Source organism: Balaenoptera musculus, chromosome 8, assembly GCF_009873245.2.
Source record: "Balaenoptera musculus isolate JJ_BM4_2016_0621 chromosome 8, mBalMus1.pri.v3, whole genome shotgun sequence".
NCBI lineage: Eukaryota > Metazoa > Chordata > Mammalia > Artiodactyla > Balaenopteridae > Balaenoptera > Balaenoptera musculus.
The window spans coordinates 69,936,604-69,958,147 of record NC_045792.1 but is presented as its reverse complement, the minus strand read 5'-3'; the positions used below and the strand labels follow the sequence as shown (position 1 = coordinate 69,958,147).

The 21,544-nt window shown below is 38.6% G+C and overlaps 1 protein-coding gene across 1 annotated transcript in view; it reads right to left on the bottom strand.

Annotated features, from left to right (window-relative positions):
* Window positions 1–21,322, bottom strand: part of C8H11orf58 (chromosome 8 C11orf58 homolog) — a 30,713-nt gene extending 9,391 nt beyond the window's left edge. The window contains exons 1-2 of the mRNA XM_036859563.1: window positions 21,112–21,322; window positions 16,063–16,146 (exon numbers count right to left, since the gene is read on the bottom strand). Coding sequence (XP_036715458.1) covers window positions 16,063–16,146; window positions 21,112–21,174 — 147 coding nt within the window. The 5' untranslated portion in view covers window positions 21,175–21,322. The remainder of the gene's footprint in view (window positions 1–16,062; window positions 16,147–21,111) is intronic.
* Between the last annotated feature and the right edge of the window lie 222 nt (window positions 21,323–21,544).

Below are 21,544 nucleotides of genomic sequence, written 5' to 3'. Positions count from 1 at the left end.
TCACATATACATATAGACTGCTCTACAAAAACCTCATGGTAACCACAAACTAAAAATTTATAATAGATAAACACACAAAATTATCCACAACACTAGAGATAGTCATCAAATCACAAGAGAAGAGAACAAAAGGTGAAAGACCTACAAAAACAAATCCAAGGGGGCTTCCCTGGTGGCGCAGTGGTTGAGAATCTGCCTGCCAATGCAGGGGACACGGGTTCCAGCCCTGGTCTGGGAAGATCCCACATGCCGCGGAGCGACTGGGCCCGTGAGCCACAACTGCTGAGCCTGCGTGTCTGGAGCCTGTGCTCCGCAACGAGAGGCCACGATAGTGAGAGGCCCACGCACTGCGATGAAGAGTGGTCCCCGCCTGCCGCAACTAGAGAAAGCCCTCACACAGAAACGAAGACCCAACACAGCCAAAAATCAATCAATCAATCACTCTACACTTCCAAAAAAAAAAAAAAAAAAAATTAAAAAAAAACAAATCCAAAACAATTTTGGGAGAGGGAGCTGTGTAAGAGGAAAGGTTCTCTAACCCTGGGAACCCCCTTCACCAGCTGGGAAAAATCAGCCAGGATAGAAAGTGAGCTTCACTGGCTCAGAGGACTGCAGCAACCGGCTTTAGGCAGGCAGAACAAAGAGACCAGCACTGATGGTCCTGGCCACCTCACTCTACTTACTCCCCAGCCTGAGATGTGTGTCTGCTGGTGCGAGGGGGATGGGTGCTAAAACTCAGGCTTTAGGGGACAGACCTGGGGAGAGGACCGGGGTTGACTGCGCGGAGACAGCCAAAATGTACTGGAGTATGGCCCGGGCCACAAGGTGTGGGCAGGATGCCTGGGTCTACCATAGAAGCCCCACTGGTAATGTGCTCATGAAGGGAGGGTCAGGACCCCACCACAGCAGCCTCATTCTCCTTGTGCTCACAGTGGGCACAACTCTGACTTTATGAGCTCTGGTAGTAGACAAGCCCTGGTGGTTGCCTACACACAGAGGTGGGGCTGAAATATGAGCTGTGTCCAGCCAGCAGCTTTGAGACTTTGGCAGATTTATGCCTCTGGTGCCTTTGTAAGCTCAGTACCTGGGGGACATCCAAGCAGATTATTGGTGCTTCTGTGGTTAGGGGGGGTCCAGAGTTAGCAGCTGTGGGTTTTGTAGGCATGTGCATGCGGAGGAAGGGCCGGGGTCTGGGCTAATTCCGTAGCTCCCATGGTGGGTCCAAGTGCCCAATTATGGTGGGTCCTGGTGCCTGACTTTGGCAGATATGCACTGGTTGCTTTCTGATAACTGCGCCTGAAGGGCATCTGGGCCAATTGACTGCATTCCCACAGCTGAAGCGGGGCCAAGAGCAGTGCCAACAACAGTGTACTTTGTGAGTACTCATGACAGGTGACAGGAGACATCACAGAGCATACTTTCCAGTGGACAGCTCCTGGGAGGAATACCCAGGGGCTCCTCTCCCAGTGGGAGCACTCCAGTCCCATCTACCTCACATTGCACTTTAGCAACAGATCTGAGAGCTTTTACTCCAACACCCCTGTTCAACATCCAGTGCAGGCTCTGGTCACCACAACACCAATCACACCCCCTATCAAGGGGATAAGGGCAAGCACACATTGAGGAAAGACGTGGCAGTCATCCATACTAAAAACAGCCTTTGCACCAAAAATATTAGACTCATTCAGGCTACACGGGGACATTCCCACATAAAAACAGCCCTTTAAGACCACAGTAGATAACTGTTTCTCCTAAAGTCATAGAGTCAGAGAAACATAAGTAAAATCAAGAAAGACAGGAACTGCTCCCAACTAAAAGAACAAGAGAAATCCCCTGGAAGTACAAATGATGAAACACCTCTCCAGTCTACTAGACCCCGAGTTCAAACAGAAGGTAATAAAAATACTAAAGGAATTAACAAAGACTATCAACAGAAATGCAGATCACTGTAACAAGAAACTAGAACTATAAAGAGGAGCCAATTAATATTAGAAAACTCATCTGCCGAGACAAAACTTGAGCTAAAGGCAATAAATAGCAAACTAAATAATGCAGAAGAACAAATAAGTGATATGGAAGATAGAATAATGGAAATCACCCGATCAGAACAGCAGACAAAAACACAAGTGAAAAAAAAATGAAAGCAATATACGAGACTTATGGGATAAAATAGAGCGAGTCAATCTACACATAATAGGATCCCAGAAGGAGAAGAAATAATAAAGGGGACTGAAAATGCATTTGAAGAAATTATGGCTGAAAACTTCCCAAACCAAAAGGAAACAGATATCCAGGTACAAGAAGAACAGAGAGTCCAAAACAAGATGAACCCAAGCAAACCTACACCATGACATATTATAATTAAAATGGCAAAAGTTAAAGTGAGGATTCTAATGGCAGCAAGAGAAAAAGATTTACTTACAAGGAAACCCTCATAAGTCTATCAGCGGACTTCTCTATAGAAACACTGCAGGACAGAAGGGAGTGGCAAGATATATTCAAAGTCCTAAAAGGGAAAAACCTGCAACCTAGGATACTCTATGCAGCAAGATTATCATTTAGAATAGAAGGAGGATAAAGAATTTCCCAGACAAGTGAAAACTAAAAGAATACAGCAATACAAAACCTAAACAGACATTTCTCCTAAGAAGACAGACAGATGGCCAATGTGAAAAGATGTTTGACATCTCTAATTATTAGAGAAATGCAAATCAAAACTACAGTGAGGGATCACCTCACACCAGTCAAAACAGCTATCATCAAAAAATCCACAAACAATAAATGCTGGAGAGGGTGTGGAAGGAAGGGAACCCTTCTACACTGTTGGTGGGAATGTAAACTGGTACAGCCACTATGGAGAACAGTATGGAGGTTCCTTAAAAACCTAAAAATAGAGCTACCATATGACCCTGCAATCCCACTCCTGGGCATATATCCAGAGAAAAACATGGTCCGAAAGGATACATGCACCCCAATGTTCACTGCACCACTGTTTACAATAGCCAAGACAGGGAAGCAACCTAATGCCCATCGACAGAGGAATGGATAAAGGAGATGTGGTACATGTAAACAATGGAGTATTACTCAGCCATTAAAAAGAAGGAAATAATGCCATTTTCAGCAACATGGATGGACCTAGAGACTGTCATACTGAGTGAAGTAAGTCAGACAGAGAAAGAGAAATCTCATATGATACTGCGATGTGGCACACATATACAATGGAGTATTACTCAGCCATAAAAAAGAATAATGTCATTTGCAGCGACATGGATAGACCTAGAAATTATCATACTAAATGAAGTCAGACAGAAAAAGACAAATATCATATGCTATCACTTATATGTGGAATCTAAAAAAATGATACAAATGAACTTACTAACAAAACAGAAACAGACTCTCAGACTTTGAAAACAAACATATGGTTACCAAAGGGGAAAGGGGGGAGGGGAGGGATAAATTAGGAGTTTGGGATTAACATATACATGCTACTATATATAAAACAGATAATCAACAAGGACCTACTGTATAGCACAGGGAACTCTACTCAATATTCTGTAATAACCTATATGGGAAAAGAACCTGAAAAAGAATGGATATATGTATAACTATAACTGAATCAGTTTGCTGTACACCTGAAACTAACACAACACTGTAAATCAACCTTACTCTAATATAATATAAAAATTAAATTAAAATAAAAAATAAAATAAACAACAAAGTCCTACTGTATAGCACAGGAACTATATTCAGTATCTTATAGTAAACTATCATGGAAAATAATATGAAAAAGAATATATATAAAGTACAGCAAAGTATCACTTTGCTGTACGCCAGAAAGTAACACCACATTGTAACTGAACTATATTTCAATAAAAAAATATATAAGTAAACAAAATGAGAAAAAACAGAAAAGAAACAAAAGCAGTTCTAAGAGGAAAGTTAATAGCAATACAAGCTTACCTCAGAAAAGAAGATAAATCTCAAACAACCTAACCTTACACCTAAAGCAACTAGAGAAAGAAGAACAAATAAAACCCAAAGTTAATAGAAGGAAAGAAATCATAAACATCAGAGCAGAAATAAGAAAAAAATAGAAAAGATCAATGAACTAAAAGCTGATCCTTTGAAAAAATAAACAAAATTGATAAACCTTTAGCCAGACTCATCAAGAAAAAAAGGGCTCAAATCAATATTAAAAATGAAAAAGGAGAAGTTACAACTGACATCACAGAAATACAAAGGATTGTAAGAGACTACTACTACAACCAATTATACACCAGTAAAATGGACAACCTAGGAAAAATGGACAAAATCTTAGAAAGGTACCATCTCCCAAGACTGAACCAAGAAGAAACAGAAAATATGAAGGGACTAACCACAAGTATTGAAGTTGAAACTGTGATTTAAAAACTTCCAACGGACAAAAGTCCAGGACCAGATGGCTTCACAGGGGAATTCTATCAAACATTTAGAGATGAATTAACACCTATCCTTCTAAAACTTCCTGCAGAGGAAGGAACACTCCCAAACTCATTTTATGAGGCCACCATCACCCTGATACCAAAACCAGACAAAGATAACACAAAAAAAGAAAATTACAGGCCAATATCACTGATGAACATAGACGCACAAATCCTCAACAAAATACTAGCAAACTGAATCCAACAAAACATTAAAAAGATCATACACCATGATCAAGAGGGATTTATCCCAGGGATGCACGGATTTTTCAATATCTGCAAATCAATGTGTGATACACCACGTTAACAAACTGAAGAATAAAAACCAAATGATCATCTTGTGAATGAGAAATGTGGCCTGCTACATCAGTAAACAAAGGATACTGTGGCCATCAAGCCAGCAGCCACCCCCTACTGTGCACCCTGAGGGGATTCAGGATGGTGAAAAGCATGAAACTGGCCCTAGATAGTTAAGGTGTATATCAAAGGAATGATTTCAGTGAGTCCAGACTCTTGAATCTTCCCACAGGTGGAAAAGTGTTAAATTCATTAACTTGACATGTTTGGTTTTCCATAATTAACAGTTTCTTTAATTAACAGTAATCCTTTGATGTTTCGACTACCTAGTTTTTGATGCAAAATGCGTATATATCCCGGCTCCTCCCTTACCTCTTTGGAGCAGTCCCTCAAAGCAATATGAGAGGCTGACTTTAAGTCCTCAGGAAATTCGCCAAATAAAACATAATTCTCAACTTTTAGGTTGTGTATTTTTTTCAGTTGACAGTTTTGGTGACCAGGAAGGGACTCAGAGCAGACATCTCTCCTTTGCCTGAACTCTACAAGGAACTGGGGCCTTGGTACCAGCAGAGGCCTGTTGTGCCCATCCGGCTCCGCAGAGAGTCCAGATGAATTTGGGTGAGTCTCTCCTGGTTCTTGGATCTCCCGATTACCGGCTGATGATCCTGAGTTTTATTTGGCTGTGTCTAATAGGTACCTGGCTCCCAGCTGAAAGATATTGGGGAGTGGCCCCTGCTAGTTGAAAGATACTAGGGGAGCCCAGCTGAAAGACACTGGGAGAAAGTGCCCGCTAGCTGAAACATACTAGGGTAACTCAATTGAAAGACACTGGGATTTCCTCAGTTTGAAAGATACTGAGCAGTCTCAACTGAACGGTTGGTTAGGTAAGAGGTTTACCTGACATTTTCCTCAAATTGGCTATCTTGACAAGAATGTGTCAGGATAAAAGTGCACTAATAAAATTTTATGCCTGAGAAATTCAAGGTCAAATGGGAAACAGATTCTCTCAGAGAAATGAGGGGTGTCAGAAAGCCAACCTCCAACTAACACTCCAGCCAGATTCATGTACGTACAGAGCTCATACCTGCAACTAAATAAAGGAAATCTTGCCCTGAAAATGACTAAATGGAGCTCTTGTATTGTATACGCAGCTATGTTAGAAAAAGTTGGCTTGATAAAAACATATTTTCAGAATTCTGATGTTAAAAAAACAAAAGCCCTTAAAGGGGGAACTTGCATTCCTCCTCCTGTGTCTTTGAGATGTAAATGTTTTATCTGATCTTCAGGCTGTGTGTGTGTGTGTGTGTGTGTGTGTGTGTGTGTGTGTGTGTGTGTGTGTGTGTGTGTGTGTGTGTGTGTGTGTGTGTGTGTGTGTTTTGAGCACTTGGTCTCTGTCATCCAAAAGGCACACATATGGTGTACATTTAGCAGCCAATCGAACAGACTGAGATTCTGAGCAGGCTTTTGTCTGAATTTTTGCCATCTTAACCTGCACTGCATCAGCCTGTTTAGTGAGGGCCTTTACTTTCTTAGACTATTTTTGGGAGTAAACTTTCTGGATCTGTTTAAGTCGCATCCTTCACACTCTCCTGTGGGGAAGCCTCTTGCATCCTATTGGTTTAAGTCACTATTAACATATATCTCATTAATGGCCAAATGACAGATCCTTTAAATTGGAGAATCTTCTAAATTGGTAAATTTTTAGAGAACTCTCATTATAAACAGGTGTTTTATTGATATCTATGGGAAAAAAAAAATTAAAGGTGGGAAAAAAATATATAATGGTTAACCTAAGAACTCCTTTAGTTTAAAACAAACCAAAAAAACTGGTTTGGGAAACCTTATTGTGGTTTCTGCTTCCCCTCAATGGATCTTACACATGCTAATAAAAACATTAGAATAATTAATATTAATTAGGTTGATTAACAGAAAAATAAGAGAAAAAACTAAAGGGAAAGTCTAGAGACTCTTTCCCCACAACGTAAACCTTTTAAAGGAACTTATCCTAAATGGATAAAGAAATCTTAAGATAAATGATTATTTTAAAATGGGATAAATACAATGAATGTTAATGGGATTAAACAAAACGTTTTGATACAACATTACCTAAGGTTCAATGGGCCAAATGGAACCCCCCCTCCATTGTATTGGTCCCCAATACTAAAGGACCCCAAGCAAGTCTGCTCTATTTACCCCTGTTTAAAATATATATATTTAAATGGTGGAAGAAAATTACACTGAGGTACCTGACCAACAATTACTTGGGGCAACAATTAGGCCAATTAATCAAGTTGACAAAATGGCCTGAGTCAGTTGGCTCAACCCCTCACTGGGGACCCCAGAGCCTTTTATACAAAATAGATAAAATGGTCAGAGAATAAAAGAAAGGAAAGCTTCTAGGACTCCTTGTAATACCAAGACTTGTTGATTGGGTCCTAAGAGAAACTAACATCAAAGGTGTAAAAGTTGGCAGAATTGAGATGAAAGTTTATAAAAATTGGTATTTATGTTCACCAATCTACAGAATGCTAATATAAAAGACAGTTCATAATTGCTTACTTCTTAGCATTCACTAGAAATCAAAGTTTTTAAGGGTTGAGAATTCTAATTTAAATATGAAATTAAAGCTACTAGAAATAATACAGAAAAACAGTTCAGTACACTAGAAAATTAAGAAGTGTGTTGTGAACAAAGAAGGTATGAGGAATGGATTTGCATTTTGTTAAGGGAAAAGAAAATAATTTTGTCCTAGAGCTAGTTGTTTCTAGATGAGAAAAGTAAGAGACAAAATAATACGGATATAGAAAGTGATGGAAGGATTGTGGAAAAGGAACCCTGAGAAAAGAATTTTATACACGGTCAGTACTGACTAAACTCAAAATGAATGTAATAACGTAAATGGATTTTGTTATTAAAAGTAGGCTAGTACACGACTGGATTTGGTTCCTCTGTTGAAAGAACAAAGGTTTCTTAGAACACTGCTTTTGACAACTGATTGTGTGAGTTTTCTTTGCCTTTAAGTGATCTATATTTGCTTTTGAAATATTTTGTCACCGTGGTTAAGTATTATTTCACAGTGACATATGATCCTATTTGACCAAGTGTTGATATTTTTGACAAACTTCCCAAATATCAAATTCTAAAGTTCTTGACCTCCAGCTAACTCTGGGATGCTTCAAAGGAACCAAGACACCTCAGAGAGCAATGTCAAACTAATTAGCTTATCTGGTATGATGTTATTCAGTTGGCCAAAAGTTCATTCGGTTTTAAAGTAAAAACAAAAGACCACATTTTTCATTTTCACCAAGAACTTTATTTTTAAAAAAATATTTAGGGACTTCCCTGGTGGCACAGTGGTTAAGAGTCCAACTGCCAATGCAGGGGACACAGGTTCGAGCCCTGGTCCGGGAAGATCCCACATGTCGCGGAGCAACTAAGCCCGTGCACCACAACTACTGAGCCTGCACTCTAGAGCCCACGAGCAACAACTACTGAAGCCCATGCACCTAGAGCCCGTGCTCCGCAACAAGAGGAGCCACCGCAATGAGAAGCCTGTGCACCACAACAAAGAGTGGCCCTCCTCACTGCAACTAGAGAAAGCCCACGTGCAGCAACGAAGATCCAATGCAGCCAAAAATGAATAAATAAATAAATAAACAAATATTTATTTGGCCGTGTTGGGTCTTAGTTGTGGCACACAGGATCTTTAGTTGTGGCATGTGGGATCTTTAGCTGCAGCATGCGAACTCTTAGTTGGGGCATGTGGGATCTAGTTCCCTGACCAGGGATCGAACCTGGGTCTCCTGCGTTGGGAGTGTGGAGTCTTAGCCACTGGACCACCAGGGAAGTCCCACCAAGAACTTTACTGAACAATGTATTCACTGTTTTGTTCCACTACCTTCTGCCATTTTTCAGGCAACTTCATAATTCCATCTTCCTAAAACTTTTTATCTTTTTGAGCAAAGAACTGTTCCAGGTGCCTTTTACAGTCTTCCAGGGAATTGAAATTCTTTCCATTAACAGAATTTTGTAAAGACCGAAATAAATGGAAATCCAAAGGTGCCATGTCTGGTGAATATGGCAGATGAATCAGAATGTCCCAGCCAAGCTGTAACAGTTTTTGCCTGGTCATCAAAGAAAGACGCAGTCTTGCGTTATCCTGATGGAAGATTATGCATTTTCTGTTGACTAATTCCAGATGCTTTTCGTCGAGTGCTGCTTTCAGCTGGTCTAACTGGGAGAAGTACTTTTTGGAATTAATCATTTGGTTTTCTGGAAGGAGGTTATAATAGAGGACTCCCTTCCAATCCCACCATATACACAACATCACCTTCTTTGGATGAAGCCCAGCCTTTGGTGTGATTGATGGTGGTTCATTTCACTTGCCCCATGATCTCTTCCGTTTCACATTATTGTACAGTATACGCTTTTCATTACCCGTCACAATTTGTTTTAAAAACGGAACATTTTTGTTACGTTTCAGCAGATAATCGCATGTGGAAATATGGTCAAGAAGGTTTTTTTCACTTAACTTATGAGGAACCCAAACATCAAAGCGATGAACATAACCAAACTGGTGCAAATGATTTTTTAGCGCTTGATTTGGATATTCTGACTATGTAGGCTATCTTCCATGTGGTGTAACACTGACTGTTCTCAATTAATGTCTTGATTTGTTTGCTGTCAACTTCAAATGGTCTACCTGACCACGGAGCATCATACAGCGAGAAATCTCCAGCACAAAACTTTGCAAACCACTTCTGACACATTCAATCAGTCACAGTACCTTCTCCATACACTGCACAAATCTTTTTTTGCATTTTATTTTTTTTAAAATATTTATTTATTTATATATTTTTGGTTGTGTTGGGTCTTCGTTCCTGTGCGAAGGCTTTCTCTAGTTGCGGCGAGCGGGGGCCACTCTTCATCGCGGTGTGTGGGCCTCTCACTGTCGCGGCCTCTCTTGTTGCGCAGCACAGGCTCCAGACGCGCAGGCTCAGTAGTTGTGGCTCACGGGCCTAGTTGCTCCGCGGCATGTGGGATCCTCCCAGACCAGGGCTGGAGCCCGTGTCCCCTGCATTGGCAGGCAGATTCTCAAGCACTGCGCCACCAGGGAAGCCCCTTTTTTTGCATTTTAGTTGCGTTTCTACCTTTCTTGAAATAATAAAGCATAATATGCCAAAATTTTTGTTTTTCTTCCATCTTCAATATTAAAATGGCTACACAAAAATTCACCAGTTTTGATAAAGTTTTTTTTTTTAAATGCACACTGATATGACAACTGTCTCAATACAATCTAACAAAACTGTTTCGAATGAAGTTAAAGACAACTAAGCGCTACTGGAGACAGCCTGTGGAAAAACCAAACGAACTTTTGGGCCAACCCAATACTTGCAAAGCACTGCCAAGTAACTAGTGATGAACCTTATGTTATATTGTATGTATAAATGTCATTAATACAGATATTCCAAAATTTATATGAAATTACTAAAATCTGAGATACCCTGGTATAATGTTATCAATCATAATTCTAGTTATTATTGAAATATCCAAGTTCCTTGTCAACTGCATTGTAATCAGATCTTTAACCATGCCATTTTAAGTCCTGTCATTTATAAATAGTCATTGTTTTATTCTGATGCTTTTATAAAAGGAAGATCTTCAAGAAGATTCATAAAAAGGACTTTTTAACAAATATAAGTTTCTGATAACTTTTAGATCATACCACTGAACTGGTATGACAAGAAATGTCATGTTGTAAGAAATGACAAAACTAATGTAAAACCTGACTATTTCATCCAAATCAACAGGAATTACATGGGACTGAATGAATTTATAAATATGATTTATAACTTTATGACTTTTTCGGGGAAATATATTGGCTTTTCCTCTTTGTTTTCCAGAAAAACTTTTCCTCTATTATGCTATGACCTACAAGTTGATCAAGTATTCTTTTATAAACAAAAATAAAACATATTTTTTCCTCTCTACCTGATCCTTCCATATTTGGCTTCTCCACCTGGCTCTCCTATGGACTTGATGGTTTACTGTGACCAGATTACAACTAGTTATACTAATCACTGTCTTTTTTAAAAACTTTATTTATTTTTTTATACAGCAGGTTCTTATTAGTTATCCATTAATCATTGTTTTAATTTGTTCTCTTTGTTCCTGAATTGTTTATGCTCTGTGTCTCTCTCTGCTGTACTATGACCTTATTAATGTTACTGACTATATTAATTATCCTGTCTAGTTTATAAGATTGTCTCTTACCCAATGTGTAACCAGGTCTCCAAAAAAATTAATGATGGCTAAAGGTCTTGAAACAATTGATCATATACACACACACACGCAAATATATATATACGTATATAAAAAACTCTACACAGGATAACTGTAACAGTTCAACTCTCGGTATGGAAAGAAGCAACAAGAGAAAACATTTTCTAGATCATAGCAGACTAGTAAGATAGGTGACCCAGAGAATTTTAGATTATTAACAGGTCCTAATCCAAAAATTTGAGTGGCCTATCAACAGAATCTTCGCCCGATCTAGGAATGAGCCTTCCTAGCACTGTGGGACAAAATTGGTCATGAAATGCCTCCCAAACGTTGGTTGAATTTATGATCAAGGGGAAGCACTGTGAATGAAAAATGCTGCCCTATCAGTAAACAAAGGATGTTGCAGCCATCAAACCAGCAGCCACTACAGCTACCCTCAACCGTGCACCCTGTGGGGATTCAGAATGGAGAAAAGAAGGATACTGGCCCTAGATAGTTAAGGTGCAAATCAAAGGAATGATTTCAATGAGTCCAGTCTTGCATCTTCCTACGTGTAGAAAAGTGTTAAATTCATTAACTTGACATGTCTGGTTTCCCTTAACAGCTTCTTTAATTAACAGTAATCTTTTGATGTTCCAACTATCCGGTTTTTATTGCAAAACTCCTATACATCCTGGTTCCTCCCTTACCTCTTCGGAGCAGTCCCTCAGAGCAATCTGAGAGGCTGTCTTCTAGGCTTAAGTCCTCAGAAAATTCACCAAATAAAACATAATTCTCAACTTCTAGGTTGTGCATTTTTTTCAGTTGACAATCTCAATAAACGCAGAAAAAGCTTTTGATGAAATTCAACATCCATTTATGATAAAAACTCTCCAGAAAGTGGGCATAGAGGGAACCTACCTCAACATAATAAAGGCCATATATGACAAACCCACAGCTAACATCATACTTAATGGTGAAAAGCTGAAACCATTCCCTCTAAGATCAGAAAGAAGACAAGGTGGCCCACTCTTGCCACTTTTATTCAGCATAGTACTGGAAATCCTAGGCACAGCAATCAGACAAGAAAAAGAAATAAAAGAAATCCAAATTGGAAAGGAAGAAGTAAAACTGTCACTGTTTGCAGATGACATGACACTATACATAGAAAATCCTAAAGATGCCACCAGAAAACTACTAGACCTCATCAATGAATTGGGTAAAGTTGCAGGATACAAAATTAATATACAGAAATTGGTTGTATTTCTATACACTAACAATGAAATATGAGAAAGAGAAATTAAAGAAACAATCCCATTTACCATCACATCAGAAAGAATAAAATACCTAGGAATAAACCTACCTAAGGTGGCAAAAGAACTGTACTGTGAAAACTATAAGATGCTAATAGAAGAAACTAAAAATGACACAAACAGATGGAAAGATACACCGTGTTCTTGAAGTGGAAGACTCTGTATTGTTAAAGTGGCTATACTTCCCAAGGCCATCTACAGATTCAATGCAATCCCTATGAAATCACCAATGTCATTTTTCACAGAACTAGAACAAATAATTTTAAAATTTGTATGGCCCCAAATAGCCAAAACAATTTTAAGAACAGAGCTGGAGGAATCACACTCTCTGACTTCAGACTACACTACAAAGCTACAGTAATCAAAACTGTATGGTACTGGCACAAAAACAGACAGAGATCAATGGAACGGGATAGAAAGCCCAGAAATAATCCCATACACTTATGGTCAATTAATCTATGATAAAAGAGGCAAGAATATACAATGGAGAAAAAAACCACTAATTTCAAGAAGTGGTGCTTGGAAAACTGGACAACTACATGCATAAGAATGAAATTAGGACATCCTCTAACACCATATACAAATATAAACTCAAAATGCATTAAGACATAAATGTAAGACCATATACTACAAAACTCCTAGAGGAAAACACAGGCCAAACACTCTTTGACACAAATTGCAGCATTATTTTTTTGGATTCGTCTCCTAGAGTAATGGAAATAAAACAAAAGTAAACAAATGGAACCTAATTGAACTTAAAAGCTTTTGCAGAGCAAAGGAAACCATAAGCAAAATGAAAAGACAACCTATGGAATGGGAGAAAATATTTGCAAATGATGCAACCAACAAGGCATTAATTTCCAAAATATACAAATAGTTCGTATAGCTCAATACCCAAAACAAAACAAAAAACAAAAACAACCCAATCCAATTAACATACGAGCAGAAGACCTAAATAGACATTTCTCCAAAGAAGACAAATAGATGGCCAACAGGCACATGAAACAATGCTCAACATCACTAATTACTAGAGAGATGCAAATCAAAACTACAAGGAGGTATCACCTCACACTGATCAGAATGGTCATCATCAAAAAGTCTACAAATAATAAATGCTGGAGGGGGGTGTGGAGAAAAACGATCCCTCCCATGCTGTTGGTGTGAATGTAAACTGGTGTGGTCACTATGGAGAACAGTATGGATGTTCCTTAAAAAACTAAAAGTAGAGTTACCACATGATCCAGCAATCCCACTTCTGGGCATATTATCTAGAGAAAACTAACTCAAAAAGATATATGTATCCCAATGTTCATAGCAGCAGTATTTACAACAGCCAAGACATGGAAGCAACCTAAATGTCCATCAACAGGTGAATGGATAAAGAAGAAGTGGTATATACACACACACACACACACACACACACACATATATAATGAAATACTACTCAGCCATAAAAAGGAATGAAATAATGCCGTTTGCAGCAACATGGATGGACCTAGAGAGTATCATACTAAGTGAAGTCAGACAGAGAGACACAAATATTATGATATCACTTATATGTGAAATCTAAAAATTATGATACAAATGAACTTATTTACAAAACAGAAACAGACTTACAGACATAGACAACAAACTTATGGTTACCAAAGGGGAAAGGAGGTGGGAGGGATAAATTTGGAATTTTGGGTTAACAAACTACTATATATATATATAATTGATAAACAACAAGGTCCTACTATATAGCACAGGGAACTATATTCAAGATCTTGTAATGAACTATAATGGAAAAGAATCTGAAAAAGAATATCTGTCTATCTATATATATGCATAACTGAATCACTTCGCTGTATACCTGAAACTAATACAACATTGTAAATCAGTTATACCTCAATTAAGAAAAAAAAAAACCAACTGAAAAAAAGGGGAAATTGTTCACTAAAACTGAGTGAAAGTGAGATTAAATTTGACTTTGCAAAGCAATCTTAACCAATTATCTGTGAAGATATATAGTAAATAACAAATCACCCTATTGTGAAATCATGACACATTCTCCATACCCAAAGATGATACTCCTGAAAAGGTTCAAGCATTAATGCTTATTGCCTTACATGTTATTAGCACAAAAGCCAATCAACAATTCAGTAGTTTGCTCCTTTAGATTGCAGAAGACACCTCATAACAAGATTTGAATATACATAATGGCATCAAGTTATTCTAAGATGATAGTATTGCACTGGTCTATCATACTTTCTCAGTTGGTTCTCCCTGTGACCAATAGAATACTCAGTGGCTAGGATTAGGAATGTACTTTGGGGCCACAAAACAGTATAAATCTCAACAGCCTACGTAAAAGATCAAAGCTATGATCTTTGCCCTTGTTAGCAAAGAATTTAACATATGCTATGCCCATTTATCGGCAGCCAAATTTTTTTTTTTAATTGTTCAATCTGTTCTCCACCCACCCCCGCCCTGTTTTATTGAGATACAATTGACTACTGGTAGCAAAATTTCATACATTTTATGTTAGGGTGTTCTTCCTAGGTACTTAAAGAAATGTGATCCTACTAGGTTGAGCATACCCTTAAACTATTACTTTATATATCCTTAACAAAATCTTTTATTTGCATGAACCAAGAGAAACTTCAGACTACTTTCTATGACAAATCACAAATTATTGGGAAATCTGGATTAATGTGATATTATACAAATGCTTCCTTTGTATAGGTCTTAACATCTTACATGATATCTCCCTATGCCCAAATCCACTGTTCTAGTCTGGCTAACTCTTAATCCCCTCAGATTCAGATCAATTCTATTTCTGGGAAGCTTTCTTGTGCTGCTAAGCCAGAGTGAGCTTCCCTTGTCTGTTGATTCCACAGCAATTATAATTCTATATTGTTATTATCTAGTTTCCTCCAGCACATGACAGCTCCAAACTTATGTTACTGATCTACGTGACCCCCCCCCCCATCCAGGACCTAGTACAGTGCCTGGCATGTAGTAGTCAATAGCTGTTGGTAAAATGCATTCCCACATAAATAACAAAAACAAAGGGTAGAACTTCTTTCTAAAGAGCTTAAAAGAGAAAAAAGTTTTCCTTTTTCTTCCACATCAGGTTTGCAGAAATACTACTGGGACAGTGTTAGGAAAATAAATGTACTTGCTTACAAAAAAAATCAGTATTTAGAGATCACTGTATTTGCATGTAAAAATTAATTGCTAGGAACAAGAGTTTTTTCCAACAGGTGATGTTTCCTGGCCCCTATATTTTATATCTTCTATTACGTTAATCGAACTGAAAAAGATTTCAAAATATATTGAACATTTTTAAAATTAAGTTTTTGACAAAGGCTATTCCCTTGGCTACTACTTCAAGGGCTGGAAGGAGCTATAAAATATGAAAGACCTACCAAATGGTCTGCCCAGAAGTACCCTGTATCAAATTATCAGGCTAACAGATGGCAAATCATGAACTTCCATGTTTTCTTTCTTCCACGGGAGTCTCCTCAAACCAAATTTTTTCCCTATGCAGTCTCTAAACATTACCACCCAGTGGCACTGAGAATCCTAGAAGCAGCTCAGTGAGGTCAGCTATATTTCCGAAAGCCTAAAGTAGTCATGCAGAACAGTAACATGGGATCCAAGTGTATCCATTCCTTCTCACTTAACATACATAAAAAAAGGCATTATTTTCACAGAAAAGATAAAAACGTATTCTGTCTGATGCTTACCTTTCCTGCACCCATAAGTCTCAAGAACTTTTGTTTTCTTTCTTCATTACCTAAGTCTGCTGCCTCCCAATTGCTAGATCCAAGCTGGAAAAGAAATTAGCCAATTAATCTTTTTTGCATAGTAATAAATATTTAAAAATTTACAGTCTACCAGTAAATCCCAAGCTTTTTCCCCCTGTCAGTTTTCACTATAAACTGGACTCACTCTTGCTTAGGAAGTTAAGCATATGCATAATATTCGAATTAGAATATACTCCTTTTCTGTTACCTTAAGGGAAAGTCCTTTAGTTCTTTTGCAGCCAGAGATCTGGTTTTCAAAAGTTTATACTATAAGAATTACCTGGAGGGCTGGTTAAAATACAAACTGCTGAGCTACACCTCAAGAGTTTCAGACTTAGCAGATCTGGGGTGGGGCTTGAAGATTTATTTCACTTCTAACAAATTCCTAAGAGATGCTGATGCTGCTGATGTAGGGTACCACACTTTGAGACCTACTGCCTTAGAGCCTTGCAGGGCCCTAGGGTACCTAATACTTTGAACCCAGGAGGCTGCTACAGCTGTTAACTGAACTTAAAACTCTGGCTATAGTGATATTCTAAAGAACAATACAATATCAGAGTCAACTGGACCCAATTTCAGTTTCTTTTTTGAACAGTTTCCCTATTTGTAAGGACTGAAGTGTGAGGACTTTTTTTTTTTTTTTTTTTTTTTTTTTAGGTTGGGCCTGGTCTTAGTTGTGGCAGGCTGCCTCCTTAGCTACTGCATGCAAACTCTTAGTTGTGGCATGCATGTGGGATCTAGTTCCCTGACCAGGGATTAAACCCAGGCCCGGGCATTGGGAGTGCAGAGTCTTAACCACTGTGCCACCAGGGAAGTCCCTGTTAGGACTTTTATTCTTACTTAAAGGTCTTCCAAAGAACATAGAGGAAATTTACTAAATTTTTTTTAAAAAGAATAGAATAAAACTCATTCTATCTTGTAATTATCAAATGGGTCTATTGAACCCTTTTATAAATCTGATATATATTATGAAATCCTAGCGATATTTTTCCCCTATATATTTAAACAAATTTAAGAATTATTTCATTATAGTTCATTAATCATTTCAAAATATGCTAAAAATGACTAAAATAGTAAGATAGAAAAGTGGTAGAAAAGCTTTCTCATCGTGTTGTCCAAAGTGCTGCATCACCTTTCAAGACATCACCCCTCTGTTGTATGCTTCTAGCTCTCTTTGTTGAAAATTTTAATTTCTACTCATAATGACAACCGAGTAAAAAACTGAAAACTGACAGGAGGCATTTCACAATTATTAGACGAATAACAAGGTGAACGCAAAATGACAGGTAGTGTCTAAACTAATGATAATGGCAAACTTAACTGCAATTAAACTATGAGTTTTTGGATGATGAAATACTAGATAACTTTTCTCCAACCCGGGAGTCAATGAGAGACAAAAAAGACAAAAAAAATATGGTACTTTTATCTAGAAAGCCATTCAACAGGAAGAACTTCATCTTGCAATATTTTGCAATATTGCAACAACAGCCTGGACCATCCCATTTTTCTAAAGAGGTATGTGACTATTTAATATCGTCTTTTATAATTTTACACCAAAATTTACTTGATATGGTTTGTAAGTGGACAAATGCTGAGGGCAGGTGACTAGAAGGAATATAGAAATGAAAACATTCATTGGATTGATCATTCTAATTGAGTTTATAATCTAAAAATGAAAATGTTTTGCAATTACAGAGCAAAGAAGACAAACCCCGTTTGACACAAAACTATGAGCAATGAAAACGCTTCAAAAAAATTCTTCAAGTATCATATTTTGATGATGCAAATCCAAGAACTAAAATAAAGCTAAAATCTATTAGAAACAGCTTTGAAATCTGAAATTATATGTTTCAGTTTCACACATGACAACTGATAAGCTGTTAGCTATATTCAGAGAATGCTAAACATTTTGGGTATATATATATATATATATATATATATATATATATATATATAGTGAAAAATCAAGAAAACTAGGTTTGCTATGGTTAAGTTCATATCAAAATTTCTAATACAGTTGTTTTTACTATCCTTTTATTCTCACTCCTGAATATTATTCATAAAAGACTAATAGAATAATACATACATCAAACAACGATGACCATCCCTCCTGGGCATATGAGAGTTGAAGTATTTGTACCATACTGGACACCCACTTATGGTTATTCCTTTTGGTGGCATGCTCTCATGATTTTGGCTACCTAAGTTCCAAATCTCTACTTCTTTCCATCTGACAGTTCATATTTTTTCATAGACTAGTTAGTTCTTAACTGTTTCTGGCTCAATATAGTTAAAACAAAACAAAACAAAACAAAAAACCAAAAACCAAAGTACCAGTGAAGCTTAAGTTCTGATTCTCACTAAATCACTGTTCCCTGGACCTGGCATAGAGTAGCAAGTACCTTGCTCAAGTGCTGCATTCTAAAAAGCACATGGGTGCCTGATACATTCTTAGAGATTCTCCACCAGTTACTGAAATTAACCTCCCCATTCCTCTTACTTCCTGAAAGATAGCTTTCAATTCTCCCCTCCAATCAAACCAATGAAACCATTTTTAAGTTGGCTTCATCCTTAATACCTTTATTATAGAACAGCAGTCAATTTACCTCCTCCTCAGTACACACTGTAGTAACTCTTAGAATTTATTTCTACCATTGTCAGCATTTTCCTACAACTGGATTCAATGATTTGTTACCCCCATTAAATGTGTGAGGTCAGTGGGCAAAGAAAACTTTGATTATCTTTTACATGCAGAGGTTCATTAGAAATTGTTGACCAAACTACACACTACAACTGGTTGATTTTCTAAACGTAGACATATATTTTAAAAACTTAAACATGTATTATTCTGGGGCTTCCCTGCTGGTGCAGTGGTTAAGAATCCGCCTGCTAATTCAGGGGACACGGGTTCGAGCCCTGGTCTGTGAAGATCCCACATGCTGTGGAGCAACTAAGCCTGTGCGCCACAACTACTGAGCCTGCGCTCTAGAGCCCGTGAGTCACAACTACTGAAGCCCGAGTGCCACAACTACTGAAGCCTGCGCTCCTAAAGCCTGTGCTCTGCAACAAGAGAAGCCACTGCAATGAGAAGCCCTTGCATCGAAACGAAGAGTAGCCCCCGCTCGCCACAACTAGAGAAAGCCCGTGCACAGCAACGGAAGATCCAACGTAGCCAATAAATAAATAAATAAAATCTCTTAAAATATATATTATGCTTAAAAGATTAAAAACACAAGCACTTAAAGATAACTCCCAATTACCAACAAAAATAAAATTAATATTAAAAAAACTGACTAAAAAAAAAAAAATCACTGTCAAGGAACAAGTTACTACTGTATTGCACTAAAATACAGAATTAGCAACATAATCCTTTTCAGATAATGTGTTAAGGTCCTAGGACCTAATCTTGAATTGCAACTGTAACCACCTCTTTCAAAGGGAATGCTTATAGGATTGGAAAAGGTCTTAAAGGTCATCTAGTTTAAACTGATCCCATCAAAAGCTGTAGAGATTTAATTACTCAATCCCTTTAACTTTGTTAAATTACCTAATATCACCTAGAGTTTTCTGTCAAACTAAAATATTATTTCTTTGATTCTAGCAAAACAGGTGCTTGACATTCTAGCAATCAAGTCACAGTTAAATACCAGGAGGAAAACAATGTAATAGTTTTTAAAAGGGCACCCAGGTTACTCAAAAGCCTAGATAACATTCCTGGTAGGTACTGGCCTACCATATTAACAAGAAAAGATCTCAAAGCCAGTTGTAGGGGGGAACAGCGGGAATGAATAAATCTCACTATATAACTATTTACCCCCAAATCTTTACTGATTACTAATCTTTCTGCACAGCTAAAATCAATTTCAGTAAAGAGCCTTACTATTCTGGACCTAACCCCACCACTTACCCAAAGAAGGATGAGTCTTAACATCATCTCATTTGCTACAACTGATGCACTAACAGTGTTCAGTAAGCTTTTTATGGTTCGCAAAGTAAAATATTATGAAAGGCACTCAACTGCACTATAGAAAATAAACTCTACACATTCAGAAACTGACAGCGCTTTAAACAACCTAAAGAAAACTAGATGTCCTCCCTTCATCACTCTTAACTATGACCTCTCCATCGCCCCCCCCCCATTTCCCCATCAACGTTTCCATGGCATTTATCCATTGTATGAAGGACCTAGTTTTACGTTTACTGGTTACTGCAGCGTCCATAACACCGCGCTAGGAGCTAGTACAAATACACAAAAGGCCTAGGATAAACACCACAGTTATTCATCTTTGAATTCCCAACACCTGGCGCAGCAGTAAATATTTAATGGTTTACTTTAAGGAATGAATGCTTTGCAATTTAAACTGGCAACTGTAGGGGGAGGGAGGAGAGGGAAGAGAGGTACTTGACATCGAAACGGGCTTCTACGTCTCAACGTCTTAGGCCTCAGCACGGTGCGCCAGTACCAAATTATTCCCCTGGTACCATTTTTCCGTTCAATATTTTCTTGGTTTACTCTTAACAGTACAGTTAAGCTTAACTCTTAATAGTACATTGCAAAAATAATCCCGGCCAGAAAAATCTGTCCAAATTTGCATGAACATCTTGACTTTATCACAGGAGCATTTTAAGCCTAAAACAGGGAGGATCTTGCCGTTTCTACTGAATATAAAGGCCCCATAAAGAAGCTTCATCAGCCCCCGAACAGGCAAACATGGTCCCTTGACTAAGCTCTTTCACTTCTCAACCATTCAGGATTTCCTTCCTCGATTCCCCTTCCTACGCAGGCCTCCGGCTCTTAGCGTGTGGACCTCTTCAAACATTCCAACTCAAATTAAGAAAAAGGGATATTTCCCATTCTTCTGGGTCCTCCCCCTCGGCCCTCCCCCTTCAGGTCACCTCAGGCGCTTCCTCCGTCTTCATCTACCCTTCCCGGCCTACCCCAGCCTTTAGTAGGCCTCAACCCTCCACCACTCCGCCATTGTTATTTACATCGTCGTCTGGGGAGGCTGATCGCTTCACCCCGTGCGGATGGGACTCTCTGGCAGCACTCATCGTTGCAGAGACCCCAACGGGAAATGCCGAACCCACTCGCCGTTCTCCTCAACCGCGTCGCCAGCAGCCTGCAGTCTGCCACCAGCCCAAGCAGCGCCACTCCACAACGCAGAGCCTCTCCGGGTCTTCTCCGCCACTGTCGTCACCGCCGCGGGCGCTCTCCACCCCGGAGCGCTCTGGGAGTTGTAGTTTTCTGGTTCACCACATACCGCCTGAACAAAGGAGATGGAGGGTTGACTAAAACTACAAATCCCAGGAAGCCCGGCAGCGCAGCTCGCGCTGTGTGGCGGGAGTGCCCGCCGAAGCTCCGCCTTCCTCGGCTGGTGGAGGGAGCTTTTCCGCGGGTGGATATGGCGGTGAGCTTTGGGCT